Raw genomic sequence first — 24,963 nt, 5'->3', positions numbered from 1 at the left:
GTAGTTGCTGCAGTTAGGCATGTTTCTTGTTGGTTCCACTTTTACTTGAAGTTACATTTCTATATGTAAATATAAATAAGACTTAGATTTATAACAGACTTTGCTTTGACAAGCAGATAGCTAGTGGTGAAGAAATGCCGATGGGGTGTAATGATGCAAGGGCACACAGGACCAGGGTACTCCTGGTCAGAACATTGTCTGACACCCTCCTGGAAAACGTCACCTTTTTGTTGTTCTGGCCAAAAAGCTTTTCTGATGAAAATTGTCAACTTTCCAAAAACACCATTTATTTACTAGTCAAAAGCCCAAATTTTTGATGGAAAATTTCCAAGCGGACCCATAGCAGGAAGGCTATTCCAGTCACAATGGGCAGTGTGGAAAGATGGATGGGAGTAGGATCAGGGGAAGAATGGTCCTGTAATGCGAGGAACTGTCAGAGTACAGAACACAAGTGAGTAGGAAGTGAAGGCACAGAGATAGAGGGAGAAGAATTGAAGTTTGCAGAGCGTAGGTTACAGAAGAACAGATCTAGAGCCAAGAACTGGTATCTTAAAGATACTCTGGGAAAAAAAGAACGTCAGACGGTAGTTCAAGAGCAGCTTTTTTGTGGAAAATGTTAGTTTTAATTGTTTATAAGTTATTTTGTATTACAGACACAAATTTCCCATTACTAACCAGTAGCAGGCAGGCCTAATATTGTTGAGATTTACCTTAATGCATCACCTTCCCTCTTATTTTTTCTCTATAAAAACCATTAGCAGCTTTAATTGATATTGCACCTCCAGTCATTCTGGGAAAGGAGAGAAAAGGTAACACCATCTTGGAGACTACTTCGTTAGCACACTTATCCACTGACACTTTAAAAACTCCCACACCCGAATCTGGATCTACGCTGGTTATGTGATATGTATGTATCTTGTGATCCTTTGTAAGCGATACCCGTAATCCCTCATAACTCAAGCCTGACCCCAGATGTACAGTACCTTCCATCTTAACTTGTGTATATTTAATTTTAAACATTAACTTTAATAAAAATTTTATCCTCTCTGCCCCAAGAGGCTGCAGTCTTTCCAGGAGAGTGGGGAGCAGAAGCCCCAGTCTCCTCGTGGGTAGAAGTTTAGGCAAATGCAGGGAAGATGAAACAGAACTCATATTTCCCTCTGCTTGGTAGTTCTTTCTCAGGACTCAGATCCTTTTCCACACCCTCAATACAACACAGGCAGCTCTACTTACGTCAAGTCTCACACTGAAATAGTCTTAACCCTGAGATTTCCTGGGGCAAAGAGCTTCCCCGGTGATGCCAGCACACAGAACTCAAAGAAGAGTGGGAAAATCTGAGCGCAGAGAAGAGGGTGGAGGAAAAAGCTCTGCTCTTTCAACAGTCCTGCGTGGCTGGTAGCTGCTGCAGTTGAGAGGTAAACGGAAGGGCAGTAATGAGCTTCAGGGAATAACTAAACCTTTTGCTTATATCCAGTTCAGCCTCCCTAAAAGGCTGGTGAACGCCCAAGGATTGAAGGCCTCAATGCCTTTTGACATGGTGTGGTCCGTAAAGATTTTCGCATGTTGGAGATGGATTTTGTGGATCTGACTTCATTAAAAATCTCTTACTTAGGAGAGAATCACGGTTTTTTAATAGCGTGATGCAAAATGCGGGTCTAATGCTACGAGCTGGAGCACCAATATGCCTAGCATGCAAGATAAAACATTGGGAGAGTCAGAAAAATAACTCAAGCCAGCATTTCTCTGTTCCATGTATCCACTCCCCACGCACCCTCCAATCATATCTGCTCACTTGATAGACAAGAGCAAGATTTTACTCCTGTTAGCCCTGCAGGAGCCAATATCCATATGGGAGAGCGATTTGGATTCTGTTCTTCCGCCTGCACTGAGAAACCTGTCAGCGGAGTTCTGAGTGCAGAACCTTTCTTACTGGCGATGGCAGGGAGCGGCATGGGGACTGCTTGGATTTTCAGATCCCAGGGGACGTTTGCGGCATCAGCAGTTTGAAAAACGGCTTTTCACTTGTGAACAAAGTCAATCACACGTGAGAATTACCAAGCTGGAATAAAGACGGACCCCCACAACGTTTCAGCAGTTCCTTTTCCAAACACAGCCCTCCTTTGAAGAAGCGTGCGCCCTGCTACTTTGTGCTGATTCAGTCATTTAGCAGGACTAATGCTTTAAAATTCAGATGCTAATAAATGACATGTTCTCCGTGACAGGTCATCTGGGTAAGAGCAGGATCCCAGGAACAATGACAGGAATAATTTGGGTTCTAAAATACTTACCAACCCCTGGTTTTCTCAGATGGACTGAGTCACTGCAGTAATGAACGTGAGGGTTCTCTCTCCTTACTGGACAGGCTAACACACAAGCCCAACATAACCAATATTTAGTGCTCAGCCCTGGCTCCACAGCCCCAGCTCACTGTCCAGGCCCCCGGCTGTGTTGTCACTGTTTTGCTGATGAGCTGAGTGAAATAAAATTGTATACAGCTCCAGCACCAGGAGCAGAAGCAGCCAAAGCAGGAACTGTTGCACTGGGGGGAGTGAGGATAAAATAGGACTCCACTGGGGCCACCCCTCCCGCCAGCACCCTGGACTAAGAACTGAGCAGGGCAGACCCCCTCCCTTCCACTCTAGGATTAGGACCCAAGAATAAACAGGTCAGTTTCAGCTAAGAAAGCATAATGAATATAGTCTATTCACTTTAGGGTCCCAAATGTTGCCCTGCTCTGCTTAATTTCCTAGAATGCTTGGTTTTGTGATGTCAAACACTAGGCTGCTCCACAGAGAGGGTCTATAAAGTCTGGCGAGCTGTAGGTTTTGTTTTGTGGTATACTTGAGAAGTTTTAGAGCTATTCCATAACCTTGTTACATATAAAATAAAACCCTCTGAAAGCTATTCTTCATCAGAACTCCAACAGCATGAAAGAGGATTTGTTCCTCTGGGCTCAGGGCTGCACCGAGGCATTCGCTATGCCTCAGTGTTCTGTTTTCCCCAGGAGAACCTCTTCTTCTCCGATGGAGCCCTGAGAACCGCTCCTTGTTTCTACTCCTGCCCCAAATTCCTAAGCAGAGGACCCAAACAATAATTTTCAAAGCTATTAAGTATTAGACCTCTCACCCTCCAGGGATGTTAGATGAATTCTAACTTATTTTGGCTTAAAATCCGCCCCTCCTAGCCTAGCCACTGACTTTACAGATTAGCAACTAATGCAGGTGCAAAAACACAAATTATAAGGGACAAATATATTTTGCAATGAATTCTTCTCTCACCATCTGACAGCTTGGCCACTTATTTGACTGTCCACCCATCCACCTTCTTCACGTCCTCCTTTCCCTCTCTATCCTTTATTACCTGTTGTGCATGGATTTGTGGATAGCAGACTCTGTTCCAGGTTCAGTCTAGGATTTATTCTAATCTTGTCTAACAGCTGTGCTTTAGCAATCTAAATTACAGCAGGCAATCCCTCTCCACCAACCTCTGAGATTTAAATAACTTTCAGAAGGCTCCCTGAACCAGTGCACGAGCCCGTAAAGAGGTCTCATTGCCTCAAGGAAGCACAGGTAGCATGTACGGTACTTGCTCAGCTGTCTTAAGACTGAGTTTGTATCTGTTGCTAATAAATCAGCTCACTGAGATTGTCTCGGGTTTGTCTTCCTTGCTCAGGTTCCTTTATAACACTTTGTTACAGGCCCTTGTTTGGAAAGGAAAGTTGCTGTCTATTACACCCCTATGTGCCTGTGCACATCCCCAGATTGCTGAGAATTTTAGGACACTGGCAGGTGGTTAAAGCAGCCAGGCAGGAAATGCACCTTTACAAAGGAACAAATTCTGCCCTCTGGGGAATGCACAGGGCTCCCCTGTAGTTAATGGGAGGTGTATCCAAAAGCTAAACTTAGCTTTAAGCATGTGGATTTAGATCACTTTACAAACAAGGAATCGAGGGGGTTGTACACATGAAGGAGATATTGCTCACTGTTGCTGTATGTTAAATCTTAACAGTAATAGGTTTAAGCTGCAGAATAATAGAATTGAGATTCCATTGTTTTCAAATCATACCTAATGGTTAGGGCAGGGAACTAGGAGTGAGGACTTTTATTCCCTGGAGCGTGGGTTCTAGCCCAAACCCAGCCGTCAACAATGCAATTAAACAGCCCCACAGCCTGGGAGCCCGAGTCAGACGGTATGGGCCCGCAGCGGGTTTTTAACTGCAGGAAAGACATACCCAGAGAGACCCAGCTCAAGCCAGGGCGGGACTGCAAATCTCTCTGGGCCAGGCGGCCTGCCAGGAGGAAGAGAAACCTTGAATTGTGTGGATTTATGCATGAACTTTGTTTTGATGTCTTGAGTTTTATTTACAGCTCATTTTAGATGATTAAGCCCAGCCCCCCCAAAGGGGTATTTTTTGACCAAGAAAAAGCCTGAAGTGAAGTTTTTTGAAGAGTCCAGCTGGGAAACTGTAGTATGACTCTAGGTCACGAGGGGGCGCCTGGGAAGCAGCTGGCCTGATAAGACATAATGGGACTCTTTCAAATATCCATTATAGAAAGAAAAGGAAACCTGAAAACCAACTAAAGAGACAATGCAGGGTCGAGCTTGAGTTTGTATTTCTTCAGGACAATATAAGAGTCCTTCCACTGTGCATCAGGGAAACCAATCAACAGATTGGCATTTGGGGAAGTTAAGATGTTCAATTTCCCGTCACGCTTACTGCTTTTTAATTAATCACCCCAGTTAACCTGGTGAAAAAAGCCAATTCCAAAAGGGATTTAGTGCAGTTCTCATTTTCTCCCAAACCGTTAGACTTTCAGGAGCTGTTCAGTTATTTGTTAGGCTGGTGTGAAGAATTTGGACAGTTTTACAGCCTGAGTTTTAGCACGCCGACAGCCTGCAGAACACGGCGCTATATGCAGTGCTCCAGCATTTCTACTGCATATAGGAAGCCGAGGGTCTACACCGAAGGATTCAGTATTGAATATCTGGAAAGTAAAATATTTCACTCTGACTTGGACCTATCTAAAAGAAATGCAAGTCATTAGAGAGGAGAAACAGGCTGGGACCAGTGGGGGTGAAATGACCAGTATGTGCTGAAGACGGTAGCTTGCTGTCAACCCAGCTGTCTTTCAAAAGAGGGAGCATAGTTAGGCTCTTTATTACACACACGGAAGTACTGACAAAGTGGCCTTTCATTCTCCTCATCCTCCAGGCTCTTCTCTGCTGGGAGGCTTATCAGATCCTGCCAGCTGACCCTGACAAGGCAGGTGATGAGCTGACACTGTCTCCTTTCCTCTTCATTCCCTCTTGTCCACTACCCCTTCCTGCCATTCGCCCATTCCCCACCCCCTCTTTAGACTCTAAGGTTTCTGGGGCAGACACTCTTCTATATATATACATACATACATACACACACACACACACACACACACACACACACCCCCTAGCACAATGGGCCCCAATTCCCTCTTAGGGTCTCTAGGTGCTCCAATACAAATAGATAAAGCTGCCTGTTTAAAAAGCCTTTGCAACCACCACATCTAACAAAACCGAGCGAGACAAGGCCTGGTACATTTGTAAGTTATACCTCACCCGGTCTACGCTTAATTTGCTCGTGTGTCTTAGTTTGTAAGTTTTTTCCAGAACATTGGCAGCATAGCAGGCAGTAGAATGGGGGCCCTGATCTTAACTGGGGTAGGGGAAACGAGTGGGCTAACTACAAGTTTGACAGCCTGCTAGCAAAGGTGGTTGTTTAGTCCAGCGTGTAGCCAACTTGCAGGAGAGAAAACTCTGCCATGCCTAGCACAATGGAGTCCTGGGCCATGACTAGTGCTCCTAAGCACTACTATAAAAATAAAACAGATAAGTAAATAATAATTAAATAAATAAAAATAATAATAAGGAAGCCCGGGGGTAACCTCAAGCAACCCTATCACCAATTATAAATCTCTAAATCAGGTTTCTTGTTGTGTGAATACAGAGCTCCTGAAAGTGAGAAATTAGTTATCTTTAAATCAAGATTGGATGTTTTTCTAAATGAGGGATGCTGTAGTTCAATCACAAGTTATTTGGCAAGTATCAGAGGGGTAGCCATGCTAGTCTGGATCTGTAAAAAGCAACAAAGAGTCCTGTGGCACCTTATAGGCTAACAGACGTATTGGCGCATGAGCTTTCGTGGGTGAATACCCACTTCGTCGGATGCATGTAGTGGAAATTTCCAGAGGCAGGTATAAATATGCAGGCAAGAATCAGTCTAGAGATAACAAGGTTAGTTCAATCAGGGAGGATGAGGCCCTATTCTAGCAGTAGAAGTTATTTGGCCTGATCCAGGAATTACTGGGGGAAGTTCTACAGCCTGTGAAATGCAGGCAAGACCAGATGATGATAATGGTCCCTTCGGGCTTTAAACATCTATAGCACTGGCTAGAAGCAGGAATAACACAGATAAAGGTCCAAGTTCCCCAACAACGTAGTATTGTCAATTCAGCACCATCGTGGCCCTAAAATTCTATTCACGGAGCCCCAACTGTAGTGAGTTGTGCCATATTGTCTCATTTTATGATGCAGCTACCCATCAGCTTGCAGGCCCCAGGACCCACGTCTGCTGCGAGGGGGAGAGAACACACCTATCATCCATATCGTGAACCAGGTCTCTGGCAGTGAAAGGCTTCCACATTAACTTGCTTCTCCCTGGTTGCCTTTCTGGGAATGCTATCTGTGATCTTTCTCCTTTCCCATGAATGGCTACAGGAGGAAAATGGTCTTCAGCCAACTGATTTCGTAAAGGCGTCCCAGAAGTAAAAGGCTAGGGCTGCAGGGCAAATGAATCGTCTCTGGTGCTGGTGACCCTTTTAAGGAATTAGAAGAGAAATCTATAACATTTATGCCTCATTGGATGGGGTCCAACAGCCAGACATGACAAATTAATTTGATCCAAACATTATGAACATCTCAACGCTGAAAAAAAAATTAGAAAAGGAAATATTGTTTCAATATAGAGAATAATTATCAAATCAGTAATTTAAATAAAAAATGATAAGGATGAGAAGCGAAGACTTAATTTGGCCACATGAGAGTCTTCGGAATGTGAATCTCAAGGCATACAAAACAGTGCAGACAGCTGACTTTTAGCAGAGGAAGCGTTACCTTTCTTCACTTGTTATTTCCATTAGCTACTTTGGCTTTGCCTGCCACAGTCTTCCTGTAAAAGTAAGAGTTGCATCAAGAAATAGTTCTGCCCAAGTGACAAGTATAGAGTTAGCCCACAAGTGGACCTCATCTTCCTTTTTCCATTCCCAAACGCATACATTACCTCGCAGGCAGAAAATGTAATTGCTTCAAGGAAGTATTTGAGCGTTCCTTGACATTACAGCTATGTTTGGACTCCATGCACACCAAGTGCATTCTCTGAACTGGCCAATTTGTAGTACAGAAGCATTTTTCTCTTATACAGCTAGTTATGAAAGTTGGAGCCACAGAAGGCCAATGTCAGCAACAAGAAAACTACGGTCTCTCTCCTGCTTTAATTTTGCTTCAGAATTCTTACAGAGGGCTTGACACTTTCAAGACAAACCACATTAGTATATTTAGAAGCCATCTTATACGTTACTAGCATTAGCAAAGATTATAGTGAAAGGATTTTTAAAGCTTTACTTTACTCTTTACCATTTCCCTATGGGGAGCCGAATATAAAAAAGCCCTATTGGTTCATACCTTTTATCCATTTTGCACTTCACTCAGCTTGGACAATGAAATTAAAACTAGCCAATATTACTTTTGTTTCATTGTTTACACATTTAAATTCCCACGTGCTGCCACAGTGCTCTTGGATTGGGTTTCCAAGACTGCATGGGAATGTTTAAATCCTGAGACATCTGCTTTCGTTTAAAGGTGGTTATTAATTATTTTAAAATTGAGAATGTTCCTATATCTACAGTAAATTTTAACAAGCAACTTAACTTTTGAACTCAAGTGACCAGTACTTGACAGTGTCCCTTTGAACACAAGATGTTTTCTTCTCTTGGGGTCATTGAATATGTCAAACGTCACGTCTCAGACAGCCCCACACAGTGTACAACTGCTTGTACGTTAGGCTTTTCCCTCCCACCTTGTAATTCCCAGCCAATATCTACTGACTGGAATATAAACCCCATCGTTTAAAAGTCAGCTCTTCCTACTTTCAGCTCCAGCACTGAAGCGAGGCTCTCACCCTGCAACAAAGTGGTGGCGAGCAGCAGGAAGCTCCAGGATGCCTGATGTGATTAAAGCCTATTTTCAAATATGGCTCAGAGTTTATTCATGGCAGGAAGTACTTTTTCCTCTGTGAACTGCAGATGGCTGAGCTGTACTATTCCTTCACGAGACATGAACACTAGCTGACTTAACTGTGCCCATTTCAGACAGGTGAGCAAAACCACTGCTATGGGTCAGACTACTGTAGTATGTACCGTTAAAGCAGCAATGAATTCAAATGTAGAACAGGAAAGAGCAAGCTTAGAAATAAACAAAGGGGCAGGTAAAATATGATGCTTTTTAGATACACAATAGGCATGTTTTAGAAGATTCCAGAGGGTTTATTTATATAGCGCTTGGAACAGTGCTGCTTCACGAGACAGATAGTTTAGACAATTTCCTGCCCAGAGAAGCTTAATCTATATTGATTCAGGCTGTTTTCCGAGTAGGAGGCAACATGAAAAAAAGGCACGGAGTTAAGAATGGGACTGGGAACAAAGATTACAGAAAAAGGACTGGGCCGAATGCTGGGAGAGGAGGGACAGTAGGAGGAAAAACTGGGCTGAGATGTGGGTAGCTACTGAGCAGTGCAGAGCCTTAAAGCAAAGGATGAATAATTTTACTCTTGTGGGAAGTAGGAGGGAGCCAAGGAAGGGATCTGAAAATGGGAATGAAACACATGGGCAGAGTGGAGGAGAAGGCTTTTAAATTGTACCATTTTGTACAGGTTAGAGGCAGAGAGGAGTAGATGGCATTGGTTACAGGAGTAGTGAGAGAAAAACCAATGCAATCACAGTTTTAGCAATGGGGACAGAGAAAAGGATTAGTTTTAGAGACTGCGGGTATTTTTCCCATGACCTGGGACACCAAACAGGATGTATTTGTATTTTGAGTGCACTCCTTAACCTATATGTTTCCCTCCAACCCTAAAATAACCTAGCCAAGTTCCGAGGGAAGGGAAGAGAAGTATTGTCCATCAGGTGGGTTTTTCCTAGACATCTGTTTAAAACCCAAGATCCGGAAAATATTGTTCACAAGCCTTAAGAAATTATCTATTATTCTGGCTCATCAAAACAAAGGTTCAATGGTGACTGGATCACAGAGTCTGGAAGTACACTCACAGGCAGAAGATATCAGACATCAGAGCTGTTTAACCTAGCAAACTGGGGCATAAAGAGAGCCAATGGTTGGAAGTTGAAACGACAAGAAGTCAAATTGGAAATAAGGCACAGGTTTTTAACAGTGAACCTGTGAGCAGCTTAGCAACAAGTGACATAGGTCCTCCCTCCCTTGAAGCCTTTAAACAAGTCTGGATAATTTTCTAGGGGCTTGTCTACACTACTGGCCAGATCAGCAGGCAGCGATCGACCCAGCGGGGTTCAATTTATCGCGTCTAGTATAGATGCGATAAATCGACTGCTGAGCACTCTCCCGTCGACTCTGGTACTCCACCAGAATGAGAAGCACAAGCGGAGTCGATGGGAAAGCGTCAGCTGTCGACATACCGCAGTGAAGACACGGTGGTAAGTAGATCTAAGTATGTCGACTTCAACTACGCTATTCATGCAGCTGAAGTTGCGTATCTTAAATTCAGTCAGATGTTCAGTCAGATGTTAAGTTCAGTCAGATGTTATAGGGACCAATGGCTTGTGTTATGCAGTGGTCAGATTAGACGATTGTTAAAGCCAGGAGGGACCATTAAGTCTATTAATCAATTATTTCAAGCCATAAGAAACAGTCAAACCCATGAGGCCTGCATAAAAACCACAAGGCAACTCAGAACAAACAACTGACCTCATTGTGCCCAGGTACTGAAAGATCATCTGCTCTTCCTAAATCCTTTGCAAAACATCCAGCAGGGAAGAACAGACTGAAACCACCACCTTGGTCCACATTAGCTCAATGGAGTCATCACTTTGCAGACCACAGTGCAAATGCTTGGGGCTTAGTTGAAAAGTAAATGCTGAAGAGGTGGCAATGTACAGTTAAGAGACTGACTGGGAAAGGGCAGGCCCCTCACAGAGAATGAACGAGGAGTGTGAGAAGTATGATGCCTTGTCACCAGAGTAGTAACCTTCCCATAGGAAAGCTGCACTTGGTTTTGGCACGTGTGCCCCTCTGCTCAGGGGTCAATCACAACACCAAAATAGAAGTCCCATCTAAAGTCTCGTCCATGATCTGGCCCAGTGAGATTCTGGGCAGAAAGTCCTCTCTGTTGGTTAACACGCTAATGGAGCAGGATCCCACGAACTTATAACAGACTAAGCTACTTCTCCTGGTTGTTTGGAAGCCGTTATTACAAGACTTTATGATATTCTCTTTTGGCCTGGTGTTTTATTTTGATCATTTCTGGTTGTTCCCTTTGGAAATGGGGGTGTGCGCAAGTGCACGCAAAGGAACCTGGAGCTATTTCGCATTATCCCTACCTGTGATGTGTCATTTCTATGAATGACATAATAAACACGTTCCATCAGCACAAGCTAGTCAGCCTTGACCCAGATAGTAAGTGGAACCTCTTGAGAGAGCTGCAATTAACAACTTGAGGAATAGATTAACTGAACTGGAGACTGTCCAAGTACTGCAGTGATTTTATCGCTTTTTACAAATCTTGTCTCTGGTAAATATGTGGCATCTATAAATGCTTTATTTTCTTTCAACAAGACTCACTTCATAAAAAATTATGCCAGCTAGAAAGAGAACAGAGTTTTGCAAAAAGTTTGCAAGGTAGGAAAGGAAAGAGGGAAGTAGCCAGATGGCTCACTGCTTGCACTGGCATAATTCTCAGACTGTGGTCCTCAGAGCTGCTTCTGTTCAATGGTGAAGCATCTGTCCATGTCTGACAGATACTTTGTTAGTCCAGGACACTTGGGGTGCTAGTCATTTATCCAAAGAAGCCTCTGGACACTCATCAACTCACTTTTTGCCCCCTGCGTGGCTGCTTCATTTCTTTTTAAATCAGTGATAAAATTTTCTGATCCCGAGATTGGAGGGTGAGTAGCACACAGAAGGGCAGGACAGGACTGCAAATGGCCTGGAGACAGCTTAGCAGAGGTGGATGCTGGCTAAAAGGAGAGACTGCAGTTCTTAGGCACTTCTGTAATACAAATAAATAATTAAGAAGTGGTCCACTGTATGAAAAGGTTAGTGCCACTGTGACCTTGTGTAATGGCAGCTGGCTTATATCACACCTCCTTCATTTTCAGCCCAGGGTAGGTACAGAGGATCCCCTATGATTTCAGAGGGAGAATATGAATGTTTCTAGGGTACCGTCAGCATCGTCTTTGCCTGGGAACTGTAGTCAAGAGCCAAGAATAGCAATCTCCTTTCTTTGACAAGTGCATATTATTCCTTTACTCAATGCAATCCTTATCTGCTGGCCCAGCATTTTGGCACCAATAGCCATGAGGGGTTGCAGGCTGCTAATAACGGAACACGCGGTGTAGAGAAGGAAAAAGAGAACGAATCTGATCAACTGTCAGACAGACAAAGTTTAAGACTCATATCTTATGAATGAAATGCAGAAAATGTTTGCACTGAATGAGGATCTGCAGATGCTGTGGTTTGTTCTGGGGCCAGTTTATGTTAATTACACAGAGTTCTACTGGCCTCCCTCGAGTGGTCCTACTGAGAAGCTCACCTACCTAAGACGACATTAGAAAGAACACTTGAGTTTACAATAGAGAAACAACAACATCTGGGTAATTCAGGCTAAGGGTGAAACATTCCCCACGGGTGGGCTATGCAAAATGAGTTAGTGGATCCCGCTTCCAGAGGAGCTCAGACCACAGAAGCCAGAACAGTTGGCGCTAATTTTCCCCTTCCTCCTTTTTTGTGGCAGTCTCAGCACAGGCGCCATGGATTGAATGAAATAAATTCTCCCATCAACCTAGCTAGAGCTGCCTTCTCCAAGTCATTGCGGAGGTAAACTGGTGGGAAGCCCCCTTTTAGGTCTCTCCAGGATGTTTCAGCAATATTACATTTACTATATGGAAAAAAAGTAATGAGGGTAAAAATATGCCACGTTACCTGCACTCTGAGTATAACGGGCATCCCTGCTCACTACTTCTGCAGTGCTGCCTGCAGTGTTTCGTTCTCCATAGATGTGGTAAGTTTCCTCCTTGACTGCAATTTTAATTATATTTTGCACTTAGGACACCTCCTTCCAGTCCTCTGCTTTAACCATGGACCCTTCATTTAGTTTCCTTAAGTAAAAATACATATTTGGCGTCTCTGATTAATTTCTAAGAGTACTTGTGTAAAAAAGGGGATTTTCTGAGTCTGTCTTCTCCTGTGCCTATCACATTTTTGAGTATTATATAAATAATTAGGAATATCAGCACCCTCCTCTTCACTAGCTTCTTACCAATCTTTTAATCCACTTCAGTGGCTTCACTCTTAGATTATAACATTCACTTGCACCTCCCTCTTCTCCTCGAGCTGCCCCTCACTCTCACCTGCCTGCCCTGTTCCTCCAACCCAGACTTCCTCTGGACCTTGCAGAACTCCAGGGAGTCACTCTTCTCTTCCAATCTCACTTCACAACTTTCCTATTCACTTGAGTTTGTGACCGACACTAAACTCCACTCACCTCCTCTTTTCTCCCCTTTACTGCTTCCTTCCATTCTCTCAGCTCCAACTAAGCTGCAAGAGTTCTTGCATCACCACTACGTTTGGCAGTGGCCTCTTTTTACCATCATATCCCCATGCTGCCTGCATGAGGCCCACTGACCCAAAATCTATTGAGCTTTATATTCTCCCCCTCCTCACTAAGAGTCTTGAGATACTTTGCAAGAAAGATGCTACAATAAATTGTATGCACAATTTGTTACAACTGGAAGGAGTAATAACACATGAAATTATGTTTAAATAAATTCCTCTCATCCCCAGGAGGCCTCCAAGTGGTAGACTGCACTTTTATCATCATGAAGCCAATCAATAGCAGTGCTATATTGCCGCTGTGCTTCTGCTTCCGCATTACTCATTCCCCCAGCACACAGTACAGACACAATCTGAAAGGAAATGGGAACTCCCAAGGGAAGAAAATAGCTTTGTGCACTTTAAGTAATGATGTCACTTGAGGTCACAATGCAAATGATTATGGATATGGAGATCTGCAGTTTTCTCAATGGAGCTGGAACCTTGGGAGCCAGCAGAAGAGTTGCAATTTCTTTGTTAAAAGTGCTCTTCGAATCCACCTATACAGCTTGTTCCCAGAAACAACAGCTGCTCTACCTAATTAGCATGAATCGCCCTGTCTCAGAAGAACAATTGGGAATAATACAGTATCTGAGGTACTGACAAAAGGATACACTAATGGTATTGATTTGTTCATCCACTTACAACCTTTGCTTATTATTCTATTATCTGTATGAAGTATTTAGATCACGGAGCTCTTTTGTATAAAAAGCCAGGAAAGAGGCATCAAGGAAAAGGGACAAAGAATAACAGGGGTGTTCTGACACATTCAGCTCCACAAAAGAAGTTGGATTCATAGTTAATATGCAGATGTGCCTGTTACAAACAACATATCCCAGCATGCAATTCTCCCTCCTGATCTGAGAAGGGAATGGTCAGGTGGGGGCCTCGCAGTCTCTCCGTATTGCAAATAAGGGCTGCTGCCGTTGGCCCTATTTTGCATAATTTAGCTGCAGCTCTTAAACTTGTGGCAAGCTGCCATGGCAACCCACAGCTGAGCAAAATTTGGACACCTGTCCTCAGTCATTACGTCCGACCCTATGCATAGAGTGCTGTGTCCTTGAATGCTGTCAGCAATGGGGTTATGCTATTGTATGCTCTCTGTAGCTGCTCAATGGAGCTGTTTTAAAAACAATCCCACACCTATTGCATTTCCTTCAAAAAGTAAAATTAAACTGGCTATTGAAAAAGAAAAACCAGAGTTTCAGGAACACCATGGAGTGAGAAAGGAAGGCTACCCCCTATTGGGGCAGGGGTTACGATTGGAAATGCACAGATTTTGTTATCTTGAATGCTGAAGGCTGTCGTTCTCAACCGATATCGATTAGTGTTCCCTTTACCTTTCCTTCCCAGCAGCAGAGCAATGCAATATCTGTCATGAATCAATGTCATTCAAGAGGCAGGCAGTAGGCGCTAATACCACGGCGTGTGCGGTCAGCCTGCCCTCTTTCCTCAAATGGATTAGTTCCTCAATTAACTCTGCTCTCCACCAAGCCAGAGCCTGGAATCTAAATCCATCCTTAAAGCCAGCTCTCTAAGACGCGCTTAATGCTACCACATCAGGGGGAATATCATGCTGCATCAGGCTTGAGATGGAAATTCTGCATTAAACTGCTAGTCTTAGATCACTGGCAGAACTACATACTCTAAATAATGTTTATTCCGGAGAGTTGCTTGTGGTTTACAGGAATCCTACCTGTTGGCTAACGTATATTAATATGATAGCACAAATAAAGTGTAAGTGTTTTCTGCATTTTGAGGTAGACAACCTAATTAATGTCTACACAGAAACCCACAAAATCAGACAGACCGTAAGGAATCAGGAAGTCTGAGTTCCTCCCTAGTAGTACAGAATAAAATCTTAGGACTCTTGTGCACAAAACAATCTAGTGGCAGAAACAAAAGATGAACAATTAGCGAGAGGCAGAGGTTGGGCCAGTAACGATCAGGCCATTTTTTACATGGCCACGTGAAACTCTGATTTGACTGCTTGTCCCACTCTCACTCCCTATGTGTGACAGCTGCAGCAGTCTCTGGATATCGTGAAAGAGTTCCCCTTTGCTACTCAAGAGTGAGCCCTCAGGCAGATTTAAGCAGCAGCAGCAGCACCCCTCTAGCAGAATTCCATCAAGTTCTTGTCAATATCTCAGGAGAGGTGGGATTAGCACAGGGGAAAGTGGGAGAAGACGAGAGTCCTTAGAGATCTAACCAGGTTACTACATTTAATACAGAACAACATCAATATTTTGTCAGAGGACAGCTCCTCTCCCCCCATCTCTCTCCTTCAAATCCCACTTTTTCCCCATGTCCCTTCTATGCAGCTGTTCAATATCTCCTGCCTGCCCACAGTGCTGCTGTGTTTTGGGCCAGGGAAAGTGAGGCAGAGAGGGCCATCAGGAAGGCAGAGATGGAGTGTGGGGGCATTCATGCCCCCCAGGCTCCAGGAAAGGAGAATTTCCTCCCCAATAGTAGAGTAAATCGTACAATATCTCACAAAGCAGAAAAAGAAATCTCCTGCAATGCAGTTGCCAGCAGGAAGGTGCTAGCACCCAATTATTTCATGCAATAGCTCTGCTGTTACTAGTACTAGGATGGCTCCTTGCTTCAAGAAGAAAGGACCATTTCTGATTGTGTTAGGAGATGATATCATTGAACTACTGTAGCTCACATCAAAGGCTACTTTGTGACACTCGCTTCTCCTTTTGGGGCTGTCTAGCATCAGCCACTGAATGTTTTAGAATTAAGAGAAATGTCAGCATGAGATCTAAGCTCGGAGGGAAAACAATTGCAACTAGGACAGTAGATAATTTATCTAGTGCTGCTGCAATTGAGGTCACTTCTATCATGCAGTCTTGCAGTAAAATTCCGAACAAAAACAAAACCCCTCAAGACTGCACCGCTGAGCACATGGATCTCCATCTGATCATCTGACACTAGGTCACCTCTGAATTTAGCTCATTCATCCAAGTGTCTAAATGAGGGAGAGTCTAAAGGGAAAAGGTTACATGCTGAGGGAAGTGGAAAAAAGGTCTTAATTACACCAGCTAAGTCTCCATTAGCTTGCCTTCTAAATTTGATCCAGAGAACATACATTTTCACACCCACTGAAATCTCATTCTTATTCGAGAACCTACAGCTTTGTATATACATGTTTCCTCTCTAGGCTTCACTAAAAATCGTCAAGACATCCTCATAGCAGATCAGATTCAGATGTCTAGTCATTGCTCGTAATTCTCATTTAGTGAAGACTGTCAATAGCTGGCAGAGGAGTTCTGTAGTACATTACTGCAACTGCAGGCAGTATCTTTGGGGACCATACTGTGTTAAGCATATGGATGGTTTATGGATGCAACTCCAGATAGGGAGGATTGCCACAGCTCCACCAGAAACTAAGACTAGTGTGTGCGCAGGGGGTGATTATGGGGAATCACTCAACTTGTAAACCGCCCCCCCCCAATCCCTGGGAGGTATCGCCCCTGGGGAGGCTCGCATATGCTGTCTCAAACTGAGACCAACAGATGAAGAAAGGACTTTTGATATAAAAAGGCTGGGATTAAATGGAGCAAATGGACAGAACTTTTTGTCCAAGGGGCTCCCAACTCTTGCAGAAGGGGTTGAAAAGACTTTGGCCTACTATGGCCTTGTAAGACTCATGGCCTCTGGTAAGCTTTCAGCATGCATACAGGAACTTTTATAGTTTTTTTTTTTTTATAAGTTTTCACTGTAATGCTTTTACCTTAAGAATAAAAGTGCTTGATGAGAAAGAGCTGTATGGTAACTTGTACCTCTGGTCATAGCCCTTGGAGACACAGCAAGGCACAGGAGCCCTGAAACTGTGACCATTACCATCCAGTCCCTAGAGGTGATGAGAATTCCTAGCCAGGCATGAAATTCTGTGTACCTTACTTTTGCTTCTTTGTGGTAGGGTCGAGAGCAGGTGAAAGAAATTTCTAAACCCTATTACATGGTCCAAATCACAACCACCAGGTGGGTGAAGGAAATCAGGGTGTATTGGAGTCAGCAAAACTCCTGTGATTTCTCACTCACCTACATAAAGTTCCATCTTGGAACTCAAATAACTAGCTCCATTTCTAAATTTTACACAAATGCTCTATTATTTACACCACCATTTGATCTGAAATGTGGGTAGGACAACCCTAAGATACTGATGAAGCTTTCAGCACAGAAAAGGAATTAAGAAATGTGAAGTAGCCAAACAGGTGGTCTATGCATCATTAAAACAATAAAGAATCTTGTGGGAATCACATAGGGAACTGCTGTCTTCCAATGGATCTCAAACTCTAAGATTTACCCTTTGGGATTACTTTGTTCTCCTTTTTCACCTTATCAAAGCCCTGTCTTGTTCTCATAGGCTTGAGGTACCAGCTCCATTTGTTACACTTTCTGGTGAGGATGTGCTGAAAACACCCTGAGAATGCTTAGGTGCCCATACATTGACAGCAGTGTTGAAGAACACTTCATTATCAAGTGATTTACAAATAAGAGGCAAAGTCCCTGTCCCGAGGAATTTACAATCTGACACAGTGATACAAACATAGCAGGAGCATCAGAATATATGTCAAGCAAATATAGAAGAATTAAAGTATTATCAAGGCTATAATTTCATTAAGGGTCAGGGTAATAAATCATAAGTAAATGCTTGTGGTTTGTCACCAGAACCAGGTGATATTGTTTCCATGGAACTAGCTACAGCCCATTTGTGTGTTTTTTAAAATATGGTCCCACCATATTTTTACTTGAGAAAAAGCTAAACGTTTTACTGCACTAGCTATGTTCAAGCCAACCCCGGCCTTTGAGGAATTATTGAAAACTCCAGTGCAACCAGGAGGCTCTTCCTATTTTTAACACCCATTCCTGAGCACCGACATTCCAGCTACCATGCTTCTGTCATAATGGAACACTCTTCCAAATATGGAGGACATCCAGTGGCTGGACAGGTTAATGATTTTCAATACAATCCATCTCCCAGGATGTAGCATACTACCCGTGCAGCATGCCCAACCACTGCTGGCTCTGGAAGTAAACGTTGTGTTCATGCTGAGTTGGTATTTTAACAGAGCTCATTTGAACCAGGATTCCCAGAACATGCAGGTGGTTACTGTATGTCCGAATATCCATAGAGAAAACAGACAATGGATTAGTCTACTGTCAGATCAAGGGACTGAGTTTGACATTAGAACAACCGACTATGCTTTAACAATGCCAAAAAAAATTTTTTAGCATTGTTAAAGCATTAAAAAGGGTTAATGCCACTATCCTTTTGGCACATCCGCAGTAGGACTAGAATCCTGACCTCTAAATGGCCCATGCAATAGCTGTGCGAGGAAAGCTACTGAATATTTATACAGCACTATAACTTTGCCTGGAGCACTGAAAAGATTAAAAAGACAATTGCTGCCCTGAAGAGTTCAAGACCTACACCAGACAGAAAATGAAGGAGAGACAAGAGAAGAGGCAGGGGAATGAGGGTTGAAACAAAAAGAGGTGAGCCACACTGAACTGTGAGTACATCTTGTAAGTCTGACAGTTTTTAAAAGTAGAGGCAGCTGACAAGGATTAACAAACAGCTCCAATGGCTCAAGACATCAAATTAGTCCCATTCTGCCCCATGTCAATTAACATTCCTCCTAAAATTCTTGGCACAGCCACAAGCAAAGATTGGAGTCCAAACGTGTGTTTGATATCTGTATCTATCTACCTATATGATGGACCATATTTCTACCAAAACTCTGTTGGAAGTTCTCCTCAAAGCTCTCTCTCAATTAGTCTGTCCGATGTGCCTGCTTAGTTAATACTCAAACTTAAGTTGTGGGAGTCCCTCCCTCCTGACCTACCAGAAAGGATGGTGTCACTTTTCGGCTCTGAAGAGTTGTATCAAGGTGAGATAAGTATTTAGTGCTGATAAAATGCTATGCTTGTGAAAGTCATTGGGGATGAAATCCAGCTGCTGTCTTGAATTAAGCTGATGCTTTATCTTAACAGTGCATTTCTTTGCATATATGAATGAGCCCACCAGACACATACTTGCTTAACTAAGCAGGCACAGCATATACACTAGTGAAGGGCTATGTCTGAGGAGAAATTCCACCAGAGTTATGATAGAAATATGATCGTCAGACTTGTCAAGCAAATGCTCTGCTGAGCTAAAGCCTCAGCTTAGCTCAGGACAGCAGCTGGATTTCACCCCAGTGACTTTTATAAGCCTAGCATTTTATTAGCACTGAATATTTATCTCATCTTGACGCACCTCTTCAGAGACAAAGGTGACACCATCCTTTCATAGAACAGAATCATAGAATATCAGGGTTGGAAGGGACCTCAGGAGGTCATCTTAGTCCAACCCCCTGCTCAAAGCAGGCCCAATCTCCAGACATATTTTTGCCCCATCTCCCTAAATGGCCCACTCAAGGATTGAACTCCCAACCCTGGGTTTAGCAGGCCAATGCTCAAACCACTGAGCTACCTCCTTGAGAAGACCTTCCAGAAAGGGAGGGACTCCCCTAGCTTCCATTTTAGAAGCCCCAGCATAGTAATAGAAAGGAGGTCCCTCTTGAGCAACTGGTTGTCTGTGGCATGGTCAGATTTGTCAGCTGTTTAAGAAGTTGTCTTAACTGACTGGAGTGTTCCGGATAATAACAGAGACATAGATTCTAGGACTGGAAGGGACCTCGAGAGGTCATCGAGTCCAGTCCCCTGCCCTCATGGCAGGACCAAATACTGTCTAGACCATCCCTGATAGACATTTATCTAACCTACTCTTAAATATCTCCAGAGATGGAGATTCCACAACCTCCCTAGGCAATTTATTCCAGTGTTTAACCACCCTGACAGTTAGGAACTTTTTCCTAATGTCCAACCTAAACCTCCTTTGCTGCAGTTTAAGCCCATTGCTTCTTGTTCTATCCTTAGAGGCTAAGGTGAACAAGTTTTCTCCCTCCTCCTGATGACACCCTTTTAGATACCTGAAAACTGCTATCATGTCCCCTCTGTCTTCTCTTTTCCAAACTAAACAAACCCAATTCTTTCAGCCTTCCTTCATAGGTCATGTTCTCAAGACCTTTAATCATTCTTGTTGCTCTTCTCTGGACCCTCTCCAATTTCTCCACATCTTTCTTGAAATGCAGTGCCCAGAACTGGACACAATACTCCAGTTGAGGCCTAACCAGCGCAGAGTAGAGTGGAAGAATGATTTCTTGTGCCTTGCTCACAACACACCTGTTAATGCATCCCAGAATCACATGTGCTTTTTTTGCAACAGCATCACACTGTTGACTCATATTTAGCTTGTGGTCCACTATAACCCCTAGATCCCTTTCTGCCGTACTCCTTCCTAGACAGTCTCTTCCCATTTTGTATGTGTGAAACTGATTTTTCCTTCCTAAGTGGAGCACCTTGCATTTGTCTTTGTTAAACTTTATCCTGTTTACCTCAGACCATTTCTCCAATTTGTCCAGATCATTTTGAATTATGACCCTATCGTCCAAAGCAGTTGCAATCCCTCCCAGTTTGGTACTATCTGCATACTTAATTAGTGTACTTTCTATGCCAATATCTAAGTCGTTGATGAAGATATTGAACAGAGCCGGTCCCAAAACAGACCCCTGCGGAACCCCACTTGTTATACCTTTCCAGCAGAATTGGGAACCATTAATAACTACTCTCTGAGTACGGTTATCCAGTCAGTTATGCACCCACCTTATAGTAGCCCCATCTACATTGTATTTGCCTAGTTTATCGATAAGAATATCATGCGAGACCGTATCAAATGCCTTACTAAAGTCTAGGTATACCACATCCACCACTTCTCCCTTATCCACAAGACTCGTTATCCTATCAAAGAAAGCTATCAGATTGGTTTGACACGATTTGTTCTTTACAAATCCATGCTGGCTATTCCCTATCACCTTACCACCTTCCAAGTGTCACACCACACATGAGTGTCACACCACAGAATCCCATAGTACACTGCACTCCTTTGGCAAGCTTTCCTTTTTTCAAAAATCATCATTCTGTGTTAATGCAGAGACTCACCTAGTTTCACTTGAAGTGGGGATGGTTTATAGTTCATGGCTACAGTCTCTCCCTCCCTTGTATCGCAGTCTCTGTCTGAGATAGATGCAGCTGTTGGATCCTGTTAAAAAAAAACAAACAACCATCAGACATGGCTTAGCAAACACAGATATGCCGTCATTTCTCTAATTTGCTGCTGCTTGAGACCACCAGCATCCAAGTTTGGTAGGACAGAGAGCACAGCTATGTGTTTTAAATCATTTCAATCCAGAGGTTCTACAGAACGGTGGAAGCCATTTAATAAGTTTAGGGCACTATTTGAAAAAAATCAGTTTTCAACAGGCTTAGATGATAGATCATCCAAGATACTGGAACGATAATACAGAGTTGTTCCGTCACGAGTTCAAATCCAGCCCAGATTGGTAGTAACCCAGCCATTACCACCTGATAGCTGTTTGGTGACCTGTGTGAAATGCCACTGTAGTTTCAGTCAAGTTCCTAGCTGACATACCCATATTCATGACTAGCACTCTGGTGGCACACCTCAGGAAGGCCAAGGATTGATGGGACATGGAGATTGAACTCCTGGTCCCTGCATGACAGGGTGTCAAGAAGCCTTTACTGCCTGTGCTGTACCCATTTTGCGGATAATTGAGCAAGTCAGTCTGCAGCACCTTGCAGCAGCACTGAAATTCTCTTAGAGAATCCTGATGTCCCATCCACCAGGCCCATTTGCAGAAAATCCAGGCAGTATTGTATGGTATAGTTTTTCCACTAACCCCTCTAACACACAGGTTGCTAATTCGCACAATCCCATCACTAACAAAAGATCTAAAATCCATTCACTGCAAACTTCAAAGCTGTTGAAATCATCTTTGTAGCAAAAATTGCTTTTAATAAGGTCCATTTCTTTCCATCTCAGAGCTACAAACTAAGCTGAAGACATTTGTAAATTAGAATTTACATCAGACAGAATTACATGGGAAAACACGTGCCTAATATTAGATCCAAATATTCCAGGGATACTAAATACTGGAATATGCCATTTCAGATAAGATAGTTCTTTTCAGACTCTCCATTTCTTGAAATATGCATTACTGAGTTTTGGGTTTTTTTAACCAAAACCTCCCCAAAACAAAAAAACTCTACATAAATTTGGCACTTTGGGACATCTGTTTCCAAGAAACTAAGAAGATTATCAGTTCAAAGAAAGGGGCTGGTATATAAAAGAGGATCCTTTAGTGAACAATTCCTTTACGCAATGTCAATAGCACTGAGCTGAATACACACCCTTCTGCACAAGGTTGCCCTCACTGTGCACAGAGTATGTTATGCCCTCTGAATAAAGCGTACTCATGAAATAAAAGTATGTCAGTCCATTCAGGATCAGTCTTAATAGAACTGGGATCTTCTAGAAAATTTAAGCTGGCAATATTTTACCAAGACACTATTTATTTATGTTCTCTCAGGAATCACTGCTTTTTACTACTAATAGTATTTTATGCTTACAGTACTTTTCACCCAAGGATTTCAAAATACTTTACAAATAAAGCTGTATAACACAAAACTTACTTTACCTTCCACTAATGCCACCACATCTGGGAAGGAATGTGGCAGCTGTTTAACAGCCCACAACAACAGTTTAGGACAGGTAGTGACGATAATATAGTCTCCAGTTTTGTTAGGCCCAACAGAAGTATCCAAATGGATTTTAGGAATGACATGAAGGTTGAAAGTTCTACTCTTATGAAGAGAGACATCAGATCTTTAATAACCTTAACTGGTCTGGGCCTGTTTTACAATCACAACTGAAAGGCTGATTATCTGGATAACTTTATAAAATAGAATTGGTCTTTAAAATCCACCTACCTACTTAATTTGGTCGTGTTACAATGCATGTTGTGTGGCAGGTCATTGACTGGAACACATGGGTTATAAAGATGACTTTTTCACAAGTCAGTATCCCAGTGGTACCAAAACCTATGCAAAAGGGAATATATGACAGGGGTTCTGATGAAATATTCAGCTTTGCAAAGCTGCTGGAGAGTGATAGCAAAACTTTTTACATTAAAAGCAGCACCATATCTGCTCAGGGTAGAAATTAACATGCTGAGGGAGCAGGAGTTCTCCATGTGCAACCAACAACCAGTTTGCCATTGAAGTGTGCACCTTGCAGGGGCGGCTCCAGGCTCCAGCACGCCAAGCGCATGCTCGGGGCGGCATGCCGCGGGGAGCGCTCTGCCGGTCGCCGGGAGGGCGGCAGGTGGCTCCGGTGGACCTCCCGCAGGCGTGCCTGCGGATGCTCCACCGAAGCCGCGGGACCAGCGGACCCTCCGCAGGCACGTCTACGGGAGGGCCACCGGAGCCGCGGGACCGGCGACTGGCAGAGCGCCCCCCGCTGTGTGCCGCCATGCTTGGGGCGGCGAAATGGCTAGAGCCGCCCCTGGCACCTTGGCCTCCCCCGGCGAAGGCTAACACTGGAAATTAGCTACCCAGCATCAAACTAGGAGGGCCACAAAAGGAAGTCAGTTCACAACATGAACAAACTAAGGTTTAGACTGAAAACTTTTCCATTTGCAGTGTTTTCAGATTAGTAGGTCAATGGTAGATTGACAAGAAAACAGGCTTAGGATATGGGGCTCTCCGTCTGAACAACAGTCACTGTCTACATCAAGAGCTTCAAAGCACATGTCCAGCCTTCTCCCCTCTAAACTTAAAACTTAAGGAAAACTGAGTCAAAACAGTCTGAAATACCTGCAAGCACATTGAAATACTACCACATGCTATTCTAATGGACTTCGAGTGTGTTTGTTTTTTTACAGAATTCTATAGATCGAGGCAAACCCTCTATACTCTGATTTTGAAATTACAGCTATGCTGTGTAACTGATTGTAGGTCACATGATATTATTTCGGTTTGCTGATTGGGATGAGCACAATACTTCTAATCAGAAGGAAAACTTGAAGCCACTCTAGGGGCTTCAAATCTTTTAGAGGGATCATCTCAGGGAATTTTAGAAAATGTTAAAGCCTTTTGATTTTCGAGCCATCTAGTTCTTCATTCCTGGGGTGAAACAAGTCAAGCTATTGCGAGAATTGTTGGCTGGCAATGGAGTTTAATTTGAAGTTCTCTCGCAACATAATTGTGGGCGCACACAACTGCAGTATCCTAATTGTGGGCTCAGATTCTTGAGAGGTTCGTTTGTTTACTTCTCTGGCAATGGGGATATAAAGAACCTTATCCTCTTGCTAAGCTAAGCACTGTCCTAGCCTTACAAAATATGCCATTTCTGGACAGTTAAAAATTCATTTTTGCAAGCTTTTGTGTGAGTAACCATTGCTTGAACATTCACTGAGAGCAAATACAGAAGGGGCAATGAGACTGACTGAAACAAACCTTTTTTCAGGTTTTTAAGGAATGCTCAGGGTTCTCCCTCCCAGTATTTAACCAGCTTTATTAAGAATGCAAGCTCTGCCATATCAGATCAGACCAATGGTCCATTTAAAGTGACACTCTGCCTCTTACTGTGGCCAACATGGAATGCTTCAGTGAGAGATGGAGAAAAGAACCGATGAACCTCACAAATTGTGCAATCCTGTATATGGGACAACAGAACTGTGCCGTGGGCATTAATATGCTATTAGGATACCTTGTAAAGTACATTCTGCTTTCCCTCTCCTCCTCCCTTGACATCCTGCAGGCCTGAATGTCTCCCCTACCCTCCACCCCATGACACCTTCAAGAGAGCGCCAGCTCGCTTTGAATGGCCCCTGCACCGGGACATCAGGCTGACAGAGTTCCCATCATGTTTAGCTGCTAAACGTGTGTTTTATTTCACTTAACACTGTATTTAGCTCTGTCTGCTCACGCGCTCCAATCCTAAGCAGCAGCCCTATTTAAGGCAGTCGAAAATGTAAACATTTCATCGCTCTGCTCCCTTTGGTAAATATTTTGAACACTTGGGAATTTTTGATTTTGATGAGAAGATGGGGAGAGCTCTCCCAC

The 24,963-nt window shown here is 43.3% G+C and overlaps 1 protein-coding gene across 3 annotated transcripts in view; it reads right to left on the bottom strand.

The window, feature by feature from the left end:
* Positions 1-24,963, bottom strand: part of FAM219A (family with sequence similarity 219 member A) — a 137,870-nt gene that overhangs the window by 33,002 nt on the left and 79,905 nt on the right. For all 3 annotated transcript variants that reach the window (XM_045022417.1, XM_045022418.1, XM_045022419.1), the window contains exon 2: positions 20,980-21,079. In XM_045022417.1, coding sequence (XP_044878352.1) covers positions 20,980-21,079 — 100 coding nt within the window. The remainder of the gene's footprint in view (positions 1-20,979; positions 21,080-24,963) is intronic.

Source organism: Mauremys mutica, chromosome 6, assembly GCF_020497125.1.
Source record: "Mauremys mutica isolate MM-2020 ecotype Southern chromosome 6, ASM2049712v1, whole genome shotgun sequence".
Classification (NCBI taxonomy): Eukaryota; Metazoa; Chordata; order Testudines; family Geoemydidae; genus Mauremys; species Mauremys mutica.
Note: the sequence above shows the minus strand (reverse complement) of the source record. Positions and strands in the feature narration are given on the sequence as shown.